The sequence below is a fragment of the Marmota monax genome, unplaced genomic scaffold (assembly GCF_021218885.2).
Source record: "Marmota monax isolate L192 unplaced genomic scaffold, Marmota_monax_Labrador192_F-V1.1 WCK01_AAM20220418_F8-fsc00051, whole genome shotgun sequence".
In the NCBI taxonomy this organism is placed as follows: Eukaryota; Metazoa; Chordata; class Mammalia; order Rodentia; family Sciuridae; genus Marmota; species Marmota monax.
In genome coordinates this window covers 829,171-842,682 of record NW_026695202.1, presented here as the reverse complement: position 1 = coordinate 842,682, position 13,512 = coordinate 829,171, and the positions used below count along the sequence as shown (strand labels likewise).

At 39.7% G+C, this 13,512-nt stretch overlaps 1 protein-coding gene across 1 annotated transcript in view; it reads left to right on the top strand.

The window, feature by feature from the left end:
- Gnptab (N-acetylglucosamine-1-phosphate transferase subunits alpha and beta) overlaps positions 1 to 13,512 on the top strand; it is a 78,300-nt gene that overhangs the window by 32,840 nt on the left and 31,948 nt on the right. Inside the window, exons 3-7 of the mRNA XM_046429430.2 lie at positions 1,017 to 1,136; positions 2,145 to 2,186; positions 3,853 to 4,058; positions 8,541 to 8,605; positions 9,399 to 9,533. Of these exons, the coding sequence (XP_046285386.1) occupies positions 1,017 to 1,136; positions 2,145 to 2,186; positions 3,853 to 4,058; positions 8,541 to 8,605; positions 9,399 to 9,533 (568 nt within the window). The remainder of the gene's footprint in view (positions 1 to 1,016; positions 1,137 to 2,144; positions 2,187 to 3,852; positions 4,059 to 8,540; positions 8,606 to 9,398; positions 9,534 to 13,512) is intronic.

Here is a 13,512-nt window from a genome sequence, read left to right as displayed (position 1 = left end):
AACAGTGCCAGCATATACTAAGTACTCAGTAATAGACACTCCTTTTGTTTAATCATCTCACCTACTTTTTTTTAAAGCCAAAGGTGGTAGTCATTGTCACCTTTTTTTCTGCCATAATTTGAAAGATTTACCCTCTAAACTGCATTTGTTTTCCCATGAAAGAATTAGCTGTACACTGAGTAATATGGTTGTAGCCAAAAGCCTAACCCTGTGCCTATGATGTGAGGACAAAAGGAGAGTGAGCTTCAGTACTGCTTGGCAAGGAATAAAACAACAACAAAACCAAACAAACAACTAGAACCCAAACTGTACTAGTTGCTTGGAAAATACCAGAATCATCCAAAGTGATGTCAGCACCCAGATGTATATATGAACTCCTGTGTCACAGTCAGCATGTCTAGACCTGGCCCTAGAAGATGGGTAGGTTTTTGGTAGTCATTGAGAGAAAGAGTAAGAGTGCTTTTGGCAGAAGGCATTAGAAAGGCCAAGTGTAGTAAAACAAAAGAAATAGAGAGCAGGGAGAAGAAGCTGGGGAGGGCCTGGCTTGGGGCATCAGGACCCAAGAAGGCTGCAGTGATTGGTCCAGGTCTTCCTTGGGACTGTTGGATAACTTTGTGTCTTGTTCTTTGAGCTTCTTATTTCTTCCCTATGTTTGGCTGCATTTGAATCCCAGCTCCTTCCTTTGCTATATGAGAATATAGCAGTTTATCTAATCTAAACTGAGACCACCCCTCTCTACTCCCAAATAACCCTTAAAGGGCAGTGATTTCAACATCCTCATGAGGTGGTTGTGAAGACGTAATTACATGAAGTTTCTTGCATAGTCCAGCCACAAAGAAGGTGTTTTGATAAATATTAGCCCCCCAGCTCTAGGAAAACATGCAGTTCTGTGATCATATGCCTTAATCAGATTACTTTTGCATTTTTTTTTTCATAGCCTCTAAGTTTAAACTCTGTTATACCTTACTATCAAATGAACATGCTTTTAATCTGGAGGACTTGTGGGTTTACCATAGGCTGTGTCTGCCCATGCCAATCGATGTGGTTTACACCTGGGTGAACGGCACAGATCTTGAACTTCTGAAGGAACTGCAACAGGTCAGAGAACAGATGGAGGAGGAGCAGAAAGCAATGAGGTAACATTGATTTTAACAAAACAAAACACATTCCTTTGAGTACAAGGAAGCCTACATTTGAGAGGATAAGATGACTTTCATACACCATTAAAGATCTGCCTCTGAAACTCACACCATCATGAGACCGAGACAGTCATCCCCTGACCCTTGCTTGGTTCTTGGTGCCTAAGGAGGGCCTAGCCATTACTGCCAGATTCTGGTGTCACTTCCATGGCCATTTTATGGAGAGATGGCTTGGTCTCCCAGGGGTCTAAAGGTGAGGGAGCCTCCTAAAAGAGCCTTAGTCTTTGTGCTCAGGTGGGTCGCAGAATTTATATCTCCATGAAATTAAGATTTATTATGTGAAAAAAAATAACTTCATGTTCTGATAGATTTTTTTCTTTGAAAAGTACAATAGCTCTGTAGATTTGTTTTCATCTAAAAGACCATCAAAAGTATATTTCCTTTTATGAAGACATGGACTGTGAAATTAGAAAGTTTGGTACTTTTTTTTTTTAATACGTCACTTTGGTCATTTCACTTGCTTTGTCTGGGAAAGGCATAGGGACTTCTGGAGACCCTCGGGTTCTGTTGCTGGCTGACGTAACTTCCCCTCTGACTCCTCAGGAATGTTTGTTGAGATCCTCTCCACCCACTTCTTTATAAATGTACAGTCCAGTTACAGGTCATTAGCACCTTAAAATGCAACAGATTCTGTCCATGTTAGACATTCCCGGTGCATGAAAATGACTGATAGCCTGGTCTCATGTTTTACTAGTAAAATATAAAAGCATATATTTTATGTGAACTGTCTTGGTTACAATGGACGGGACAGTGCTGTTGATAAAATTTCATTGGCACATATAATTTATTGGCATTATAAATGGTGTAGCCATTATTATGCTTCCTACCCGTATGCTAGTCTCAGTGGTATAATCAAGAAAATCAACATTATGAAGTCCATGTTTTTTCAAATTTGGGACTAGCACTATCCCATGCATATGTGACAAATCATATTTGCTTTTTTAGAGAAATCCTTGGGAAGAACACAACAGAACCAACAAAGAAAAGGTAAGCAGTTTGATTTCTTTGCATTGATAAAAATTGTAAGACTGAAAATGAAATTTCCAGATTTTCACTTGTTTTCGTAGGATGCACAGTATTTTATATTTCTAATTATATTTAGTCCCTTCTCTGCTAGTTTTTGACCCCCAAGTTAAATGCATCCATTAGGTGGGAAACAGTGCCATGAAGGATAGGCTGCTTGAGAGCTCTGGTCATTTGGATTCTAGCCAATCAAAGCCTTCTTGTTTTTGGAAGGGTTAGAGTACTACTCACCTGTCTTGGCCTTCTTAAATTCTTATACCCAGTAATTCAATGATAAAGTTTGTATCTATCATTTATTGACATGTTCACTATATATTTTCTTATCTTACACAACTGTCAAACTGTATGTATTTAAGGGCCTGGGAAGGGGATTTTACCCAGTGACAAGCATCAGATATGTATATCTTGCTAGATACATTTGATTTGAATCAGACCTAACTGACTTACTGACTAGCAGAAATTCCTGTTAACTGCCACTTCTCCATTTAACCATTAAACTTTAGAAAAAAAGTTATAAAGACAATTCTAAGTGCCCTCCATGTTTAATCATCTCTTCCTGTTAATTATGTAGCTTTGTCTCTAAATGTTATAGTCATTTGCTATTTTACATTGATACATTATCTTTATGTTTCACCCTTCAGTATAGATGAACACTTGTTTCATATATAACATATGTATATGTTGCCACATTGCTTTCCCAAGAACTATTCCCAGGTGGGGTGACACCAGCATGCCTCAGTGGAGCATGTGTATTGGGCCTTACTGTATAACACTGATGCTGAGCTCTCATTTTTAGAGGGGTGCTAATTGAGTAAACAAAAGGTGATTCCTCATTGTTTTCTTTTGCATTTCTTTGATTTTTTTTAAGGGATGTTGAACAATTTTATATATTGTTTAATTTTGTGAATATTCTAGATTTCTTACTTGCCATTTGTTTATTCAAGTAATATATTTGTTTTAGGTATTTCTTATATTCAGATAGAAATAGCTCATGTAAATTCATGTTAGAACCATGATACATTTGCTTTTTTTTAAACTTTTTTTTTTTAGAAATTGCTGGACCTTTATTTTATTCATTTACTTATTTGTGGTGCTGAGAATTGAACCCAGTTCCTCACATATGCTTGGCAAGCGCTCTACTACTGAGCCACACCCTAGCCCCATACTTTTCCTTTTATTTGCATCAGTATAGTGTTACATTCAATGTCTTCAATTGTTTTCTAACTGGAACTGATTAATTATATCCAGTAGCATGACATTCTGTTAATCGGGATCTACCTAGTTCCTGGCCATGGGCTTCACTGTAATTTTGAATAGTCTGTAAAATGATAATAATGAAATGCTGTAAATCTGTTTGCATTTGAGTTAGTAAATTTGGTTGGCAAGCTTATTTCAATAATAGGAGTTTGAAAACTCTAGCTTTAGAGTTCAACTTGTTAATTTCATACTACGCTTGCTAAATTACTAAGTTTTTATATTCTTAAGATAAAATTCCTCATTTGTTAAAATATAATGATTTTTTAAATATATGCTGTAGAAAAAATGCCCCAAGTTGGTAGTGCCAACAAGCTTTTTGTAGCTGATTAAATTTCAAGAATGTCATTGTAAGTATGCTGATGTTTCCTCACAGTGAGAAGCAGTTGGAGTGTCTGCTGACGCACTGCATCAAGGTGCCAATGCTCATCCTGGACCCGCCCCTGCTGGCCAACAGCACCTTGAAGGACCTACCATCTCTTTATCCTTCTTTTCATTCTGCCAGTGATATATTCAACATTGCAAAACCAAAAAACCCTTCTACTAATGTCTCAGTGGTTGTTTTTGAAAGCACTAAGGATGGTAAGCTCTTTTTTGTGGATATTTAAAAATCTTATTGTCATTGATGTTTGAATAACAAAATTCACAAAGGCCAGGCCTAGACTTGTCTGGAGGATGGGTTCTGGACATCTAAAGATGTGGTGCAGTGTCATGCCAGGAGTTACAATTGTATAAAGGCACTTCCCTTTCATGAGAGCTTGGCCTTCAGGCCTAATCACCTACCAAAGGAAATGATTGGATATCTAAAGATGGAAATGATTCAATTTTAGAGAAGTGTCTGATAAACTAAAAACACCCAAATAAGAGCCAAGGAGCTGCCATTTTATGGGCTTTATGTCTAATCTCAGAAAAGGATTGTGTATCTTTTATTCCATGAAATCCACATTTCCCCATTTTTTGTGCTGAATGCCTGGTGAGGACCTTCAGTCTGGTACTCATCCTTACCTTATCTTCTTCACGCTAAGTTATCCAGAAGGGCCCCCACACACACTATTTAACTCCTGAAGTTTGGCAGAACATACCTGGAGCATTCATAGTTTATATTCTGAAACATCTGGTTACATAGGTATTATGGACAGAATGTTTTGTGTTTCTTCCGGAATTCACATATTGAAGTCCTGAGCCTCAGTGTGATGTTACTAGGAGGTAGAAGCTTTGGTAGGTGATTAGGCATGAAGGCTGAGCCCTCATGAAGACCGATGAGTGCCTTCATAAAATTGTAACTCTGAAAAAAACTGCACCACATCTTTAGATGTCCAGAGCCTGTCCTCCCACCTGACTGCTGGGCTGCCAAGCCCAGGCCTGCAACATTTAGTCTAGTTCTGTATCTCTTCTTCTGTCGGTGTCGTACTCCCAGTCTAAATCTTTGGAACCATCTTTGCCCCTTTTCTACTTTTTACCTCTATAACTAATAATTAACCTCATCCTATCATTTGCTTTAATAGCAAGTAATTCTTAGATTCGTATCTTACTTATCTCATTTCCTCTACCCTGGTCTGCATTCCTTCTTAGATTCCAGTGATAGACTTCTAGCACCCTGTCTGCTTGGGAAGTTCCTCTCTGTCTAGCACAGGACTATCAGATAAATGTGAAAATCCTCCACTTATCACTTTCCTCTTTTTGTGAAGAAAATGCTTTAGTAATTAAATTTGGTTTTCACACGGTATAATCTCCTCCAGGTGTTCAGGATTCAGCTTTCATTTCCTTGACTATGCCTTTGATCCACCTCTCTGTGCATCACTAGCTGTCAGAGTCCTCTCACTAGAGATGCTGGGCCTCTGTGCACCCACACCTCCCTACCTACTTCCTCTCTTGGCCCATCTCAAGTTCTGCTGCCTCCATGGAGCTCCTGGACTAGAACATTCACAATGACTTCATTTTTACTTGTCTGTGTCCTGTAGTACTTATAATCTAACTCCCAATTTGTTTTTTGATTGCCCGGGGGTTTATGGTATTCTTGTATAATTTCTTCATTGAGCCAGAATGTTACCACTCATCAGTTTGTATTCTGAATGATGTTTAATGAAGTTCTGGCTTCCTGGTGCACAAGTTATTTTTAGTTTGGAAGGAAAATTTTAACTTTTCAAGCACATGACTGTCCCCTTTCACACTGTAGATATGTCGCTGAACTCCTTTGTGCTTCAGCAATCGCATATTCCAGCCCAGAAGTCTGGATCCAGGTCATCTCAGTGGAGTGGTTTTCCCAGGCAAGCTTATACCCTTTGATGCATAGGAAATGATTTCTTCCAGGGCAATTCATATTACCTCTGGACTAAACTGGCATTTCCAAACTACTTCCATTTCATATGGCTCAATTTGTACAAGGAAAGCAGGACCATGAATTCAGCAGGAGCTTGTTACTAAGTCCCTGCTATGTGCTGGGTGCTGTCCTCTGTGCTGAAGGTGCTACAGTGAACTGATGAATGAAAGTCTCTGCCCTTATTAAGTTTACTCCCACAAATGAGTAGATTATGTAGTCCACATAAGATAAATATTGCAGAGAGAAATGGAGTAAGATAGAGGAAGCATCAGACAGAGGATATGCGATGATAATTTCAAATTGGGTGGTAGGGGCAGGCATCACTGAAAAGATGATTTTTCAATGAAAACATGAAGATAAGAGAGCCAGCAAAATGAACATTTGCAGCAAGAGTGATCTGGATAAGTGGAAAAACTAGTACAAAGGTCCTGAGGCAGGAATGTGTCTGGCCTGTTTGAAGAGTAAAGTAAGGAGGCCAGTGTGTTTGGAGAGGAGTGGACAGAGATAAGCATAGAGAAGTAATGGGAGCATGGGGGGAGGTAAAGAACGCAGACCCTCATAGCTACATTGAGGAGTTGGTTTTATTCAGCTCAGAGTGTAATAGAGGATCATTGGAAGATTTGGGGTAGAGGAATAACATAATCTAACTTACATTCCAGAGAGATGAGTTTGACTGCTGTGGTGAAAATAGACTGAGGAGAGGAAAAAATTGTAATGATTTAGGAAAGAGAGAAAGTGGTTAGATCAGGGTGGTGTGATACAGCTGAGAAGTGTTTGGCTTTAGATTCCTGAATTATTTATTTATTTCTATTCTACTCTACTCTATTCTGTTCTTACAGTGCCCGGGGGTGAGCCCAAGGCCTCACACTTGCTAGGCAAGCACTGTACCACAGAGCTACATCCTCAGTTCTGATTCTGGACATTTTTAAGGTCAGTCTCACAGGGTTTCCTGATGAGTTGGTGACAGGAGTCTAAGTGCTTTACTTCTGTTTACAAGCACAAAAATGTAATGGAAATTCAGTAGGGCCACATCATGAACTATCAACTAAAACTCCCAAGTCTCTTTAAAAAAGTTATATGCTAATGCTCAAATACATATTTAGATTTATGTTTGCATAGTTGGTTTTTGATGCCATGTCTAGATCTTACTTTGTTTGTAGGAGATTTTATTTTGCTAGATTTGATTTATTGCTCTAAGTAGTCAAGAATTGGAGGAATCCTGATTCTGTTATCCAGGATAATGGTCTCTGTCAGCTTTGTGTAAATCCACACATTTGACAGACTCACCTCCCATATCTTCCAGAACCTTGATGGTTATGACCTCAGAATTCACGTCCTTCAGGTGGAATTATTTATGTTATGATCTACCCAGTTCAGGGTCCAGCCTGAATATCTGTTGTATCCATGAGGTTTGCTTGAGAATACTATTGCAGGTCTGCTGAGCTTACGTACAGATACATATCAGATCTGTTAGAAGTCTGATCAACCAGTGTAGCACCCACTATAACCGAGAGAGAGGGAGAGAGATGTATCTGATAAATTCATTCTCAGTGAAGGCATGCTTTTAATGCCCAGTACTTCCTTTAAAGTCAGTGTATTTCAAAGCTTCTTTTTCCAGGGACTCACTGGAGACTTTTCTAGGATTGACATCTATCTTGCTAGGCTATAATTTGCAGAACTTACTTTCTTTCCCCAACTTGGGGATCAGATTCAGAGCCTTCTGACCACTCTCCCATTTCCCATGATTCCTGAGTATCAACAGCAAATTTGCTGATTCACTTGTGCCCATTACTTTAGAAACCTCTCCTAGTCGGACTATGTTATCCTCACCCCAGTGGAATCTGCTCTATTCAAATTGAGTTTTAGAAACTCATCATGAGAAAATTCTCCTCTTAAGGAGCTAAAGGATCTAGTGGTTCCCTGCTGTTCAGGTAAATGATGCACCACCTGGTATTCAAGAGCCCCTTTGGTTACCCTTGCTTGCTGGTACATAAGTTGCCAAATATTTTACCCTAGTTGAGCAGTTCTCTTTTTTCTCAAATGTATCCATGTTTGCTTTTATATCTGTGATTTCTGTCATCCTGTCGTTTCCTTCTTTGAGATCCAATTTTCTTTCTTTTTTTTTTTTTGATACCAGGATTGAACCAAGGGGCACTTAACCACTGAGCCACGTCTCCAGCTGCCCCCTTCCCCTGCTTTTAAAAAAATTGTTTTCATTTTAAGACAGGGTCTCACTAAGTTGCTTAGGGCCTTGTTAAGTTGCTGAGGCTGACTTTGAACTTCTGATCCTCTTGCCTCAGCCTCCCAAGCTGCTGGGATTACAGGCATGCACCACTGTGCCCAGCTGAGATACAATTTTCATCCTTGTTTTGGGGGAGATGTTCCTTCTTTGTGGTGCTGGGGATTGAATCCAGGGCCTTGCTCATGCTAGGCAAGCATTCTACCACTCAGCTACACCCCCAACTGAAGATCCAGTTTAAATTTGATTACTTCCAAAACTCAGTCCACATTTCTGCTGCCTGCATGAATGGCTAGATAATGAAAATTTAATGTTTAATTGTACACCAACTTTCATTGTTCCTCCTTTGCTGAATGTGTTAATTTCGTCTTTCCTAACTGCTTTGTTTTTGAGATGATGTATTATGCTCCTTTAATAGCTCTCAAAATGCTTTACACAATGTCCTGCCAGATAACAGTTAAGTATTTGTTAAAAATATGCTTGTTTACTGTATTCTTCATTGTAGTTGAAGATGCCCATGCTGGAGTGTTTAAAGGAAATAGCAGACAGACAGTTTGGAGAGGCTACTTGGTATGCCATTTTAAATTTAATTGTATTTTTGCATTAGACTAGAATAAAAGTGTGAATAATGAAGCTCTTTTCCTTTGAGAACCTTTTTCTCTGAGCTCAGCTTACCAGTGTTAATGAGTGTTGATTTAAGTAATCTCACCATTCTATTTTGAAGTTTGTACAACGCAGTAAGCTCTTGATTAGTAAGAACTCTAAGTTTTCACGCAGCTTCTTTTTTTTTAAACATCAGAAATTTATTAGTAGCTCAAAACATTACATTGATCTTGACATATCATGTATCATACATTTGTTTCAAATGGGGTATGAATTCTTATTATTCCCACGTGTACAGATTGCAGGATCACATTGGTTATACAGCCACGTTTATACATACTGCCATACTAGTGTCTGTTGTATTCTGCTGCCCTTCCTATCCTCCCTCCTCTCCCCTTCCCTCCCCTCCCCTCCCTCTACCCCATCTACCGTAACTCATTTCTCTTTCTCTCTCTTGTTTTTTTTTTTCCCCCTTCGCCTCACATCCTCTTATATGTATTTTTGTATAACAATGCGGGTCTCCTTCCATCTTCCATGCAATTCCCCTTCTCTCTCCCATTCCCTCTCACCTCTCGTCCCTGTTTAATGATAATCTTCTTCTCACGCTCTTCCTCCCTGCTCTGTTTTGAGTCGCCCCCCCTTATATCAAAGAAGACATTCGGCATTTGTTTTTTAGGGATTGGCTGACTTCACTTAGCATAATCTTCATGCAGCTTCTTGATATGGAGAGTGAATTGTGTTTTTTCCCTCCTTATTTTAGACAACAGATAAAGAAGTCCCTGGGTTAGTGCTGATGCAAGATTTGGCTTTCCTGAGTGGATTTCCACCAACATTCAAGGAAACAAGTCAACTGAAAACAAAACTGCCAGAAAATCTTTCTTCTAAAATAAAACTGGTAAGAACATAGAAAAAGAGCCACTGTCTCATCTAATGCATGACCCTTCTCTGATAACCATTTTATTCAGAGTATAGCCACAGTGTGCTACTGTAAAGGTGGCTTTTTAGAAAAGATCCTCACCCTGAGTATTAATTTGGCCAAACTCTTAAAAAGAGTCTTGTTTTCTGGTTTGGTTTGCTGGCTTCCCACATAGCAGTGGGATTCATTTGTTTAACAAATGAACTCCTACTATGTGTCAGGTGGTGTTATATCCTGTGTGGATACAGCAGTGGGCAAAACAGACACAGAGCCTGATAGCACTGATGACATAAAGGAATCAAAGGTCTGGAGGAGGAAAAGGGATCCTAGAAGCAGGAAGGCCACAGAGCCAGCCTGCAAATTTATTAATGCTTTCATTCATGTAGCGATTATGCTTGAGATATTTGGAGCATTTGAGAGTGTAGAACTCTGATTCATTAATAGATAATAGAGGACTTCATGTATTTAGAATTTATATTTAATAACTCCTCAGGACTGACCATTGATGCCATTTGTTAAGGTTGACTTCTGAGGCTGGCCTGTGACCTGCGTTTTGCTTAACAAGACTTATTGTCCTCAAAGTTGCTTCCCTGATAGATTTAGGACACAGTCTATATGGGTGGCTGTCTAGTTGATCAAGATGCCTGCTGTTGTTTATGAAATGTTCTAGGTTGTAAAACTTGAAAATGTCTTTTCTCTCAGAGGGCATAAAATCCCTGGCATATAGAATTTTTTTATGGTTTTCTTGGTTTTTAAGAAGAAACACTCTTTGAGTTCCACCACTGGATTTAGCTTCCTTGATTCTGACTTCTTCCTCTTTTTACACATCATTTGACTGTTTATAGGTGGGAGGATGAAGATGGGCTAGTGGGGTGGGGGAGCTATGACTAAGGGAGTTTTTTGATCCCTGTCTTAACCATGTTTTTATACCTTCCACAAAATTCCCTTTAACTTGCTTCTTTTTCCCTCACCTGTGTTTCACTGTCTTTAAGAATTTATAATATTTTTGTAATATAGTGGCAATATGAATGACATTTGTAATTTTTTAATATTTTACTCCATGACTTTCTTTATCGTACTTTAAAATATGGTAGTGCTTAGCTGTATTAGGATTTTGCTCTTAATATGCAGTTATTTTGAAATAGTTATTACATCTCTACTCCTGAGTTATTTTTGATTTGGGCCAAAAACAAACAAAAAACAAAACAAAACATAGATTTGCTTTCATTTTAGCCACATCACTTCTTGGCTTTCTTAGCTATTAGTTCTAGAATTATAGACACATGTACATCTATACTTTTGACTATTTACTCAGTTTTCTTATGCAGAAAGAATGACATCCTTGATTCTATTCAATAATTTCAACTATAATAAATTTTTAAAAGAAAGAATGTTCATTTTACTTCTCCATCCTCCACTCTGGTTGGAATCCCACATCTCCAGACCTGCTGCAGCCTCTCACCAGTACTGATTGCTTTTGATGTGTCTGTTGATAGGCAGGTGTGTGCTGCCAAAGAATGCCAGTCCCAAGGTGTGGTGGACCCTATGTATACTACTCTGGGATGGCATGATGTGGTGTCTACAGGTAGAGGTAGTGAAGAGTAGTAATTGTGTATCAGCAAGCTTCCCATATGGTAAGAACTGCTCTCCGCAGCTATTCACCCAGCTGGAGAGCTGTTGGATTTCTGGGCTTGTCCTTGTGGAGGCCAGCACTGCCCAGAGCATCACAGTAATCATCCATAAGGATCGCTGCAGGTTGCTTTGGTAATTCTAGCATCTGACCACCTTCAGGGACTAGGACTTTTGGTCTTGGGAAGCTATAGAGAAAACGAGAATGAGGAAGAATAGGTGGATGTCAGCATTTGAGCCAGTTTTTCAAGCCTTTCTCTTTTCTTAGGTTCTACCTATGACTTTATTATGCGTCATCTGAGAGTGAAGTTTCCTATCAGAGGTTCTCAGTCCATTTAGATAGTGAGCATTTATTAAATCCATCCTGTGTGTCAGGGGCTATGTTAAGAATAACTGAATGGATAAAAGAAGTTATATTAGAATTTGATCAGTTCTGAATAAGAGTTTGTACAGAATGCTGGGTTTTAGGCATCCTGGGGTACGGGAGGCTTTGCAGAATGGGAAGCAGTTTAGCTGGGCCCTGAGCAGACAGAACATCTGCTCTCCAGCAGAGAAAGAAATGACTGTTGTAAATAGAGGGAACTCCTGAGCAATAGGGCTGAGGCTTAGATATAAATGGTGTTTTCAGGGAATCCAGGCAGCAGTTCCTAGAGACCAGAGCATAGACAGGGGATGAGGGTGGGAAGATAGGTGAGGCCAGATTGAGAAAGGTCTCCTTTATGGAGCCTGGACCTTTTCCTGGAGGCAGGAGGAGGGCAGAGTCTGGTCTCTTTCTAGGGAACGTAGTAGGGGCAGGTGTGGCAGATGTTAGACAGGGAGAGGCTGGAAGCAGGAAACCAGTTCAGCCACTGCTGCCATAGCCCAGCAAGACATTTCTGTTCAAGTACCTTGGTACTGGGATGCCAGGGATGGAAATGACTCCAGAAACATCAGAGAGACACCCGACATCACATGGTAACTTAGAAGCTATTGGGGAAAGGGAAGGAGAGGGAAAGTGGAAGTGGATATAGTGAAGATAGAAGTAATGACACTAACCACTCTCTGAGCTATGGTGGAGATGCAAGATTTTAGATGGAATCCTGGAACTCAGTATGGGGTGTGTTGGGTTAGAGGTACATGTGGCATGTGTGAGGAAAGCCCCTTAGGTGTTAGACTTCAGGATCTAAACAGCTGGATCACTTTGCCTTCCTAGGCTCCTCTAAGAGGCTTGTGCTGAGGACCATGGCTCAGGTCTGCCCAAAAACTCTTAATCAGGTCATGAGCATCTCAGGACAGGCACTGCCCTGTTCACCTTTGTATGCTTGAACAGATTACCGGACACTTAGGGACCACTCTAGAAATGCTTGTTGAAATTAGGCATGGTGGCTCATGCCTATAATCCCAGTGTCTCGGGAGGCTGAGGCAGAAGGATAGCAAATTGAAGGCCAGCCTCAGCAATTTAGCAAGACCCTGTCTCAAAACAAAATAAGGACAGGGCCAGGTGTGGTGGTGCTTGCCTGGAGTCCCAGTAGCCTGGGAGGCTGAGGCAAGAGAGTTGCAAATTCAAACTAGCCTCAGCAACTTAGCAAGGCTGTAAGCAACCTAGTGAGACCCTGTCTTGAAATAAAAAATAAAAAGGGTCAGGGATGTGGCTCAGTAGTTAAACACCCTGGTACCAAAAAAATAAAAAGAATGTCAGGGCATGCAGCTCACTGCTGGAGCACCACTAAAAAATCCATAACCATAAACACACTCACATGTACAGTGCCTTGGAACATAAAGGGAATTCTTTTCAGGACTATGATTTTTCATATGTGCCACTCTAGGAATTTGGTACCAGAAATGAGCCTGTATACTAACTTGTTGCATATATCCTTTATATATCCTGTTTAGAGGAAAACTACATATTTTTCCCCTTTAGGAGAGGACGTAGGATTTGAAAATGCTTTAATTTCTAATAAAATGGGTTTGAATTCATAAAAACTTCTCTGTCAACTTTAGTCTTATAAATCAAGGTGTTTTTTTTTTTGTTTGTTTTTGTTTTTTTAAGTCAGAGGCTTTCTAGTTTGGGGTGAGCCCTTGCATGATTCAGTTAATTTATCTGTAGAATTTTTGTGTGTGGTGGCACAAAATTAGCCTTTTAATAATTATCCATTTGTCTTTATTTTCAGGTCACTCAAAATTGTGTTTTCAGACATGTTGATTTGTGATGGGTTATTTTTTCATTCATTTTTTGGTTAGTGAATTTTTTTTCTTCCCGCCCCCCTTTTTTTGCGGGGGGGGGGTACTAGAGATTGAACCCAGGGGCTCTTAACCACTGAGCCCCATCCCCAGCCCTTTTTTATATTTT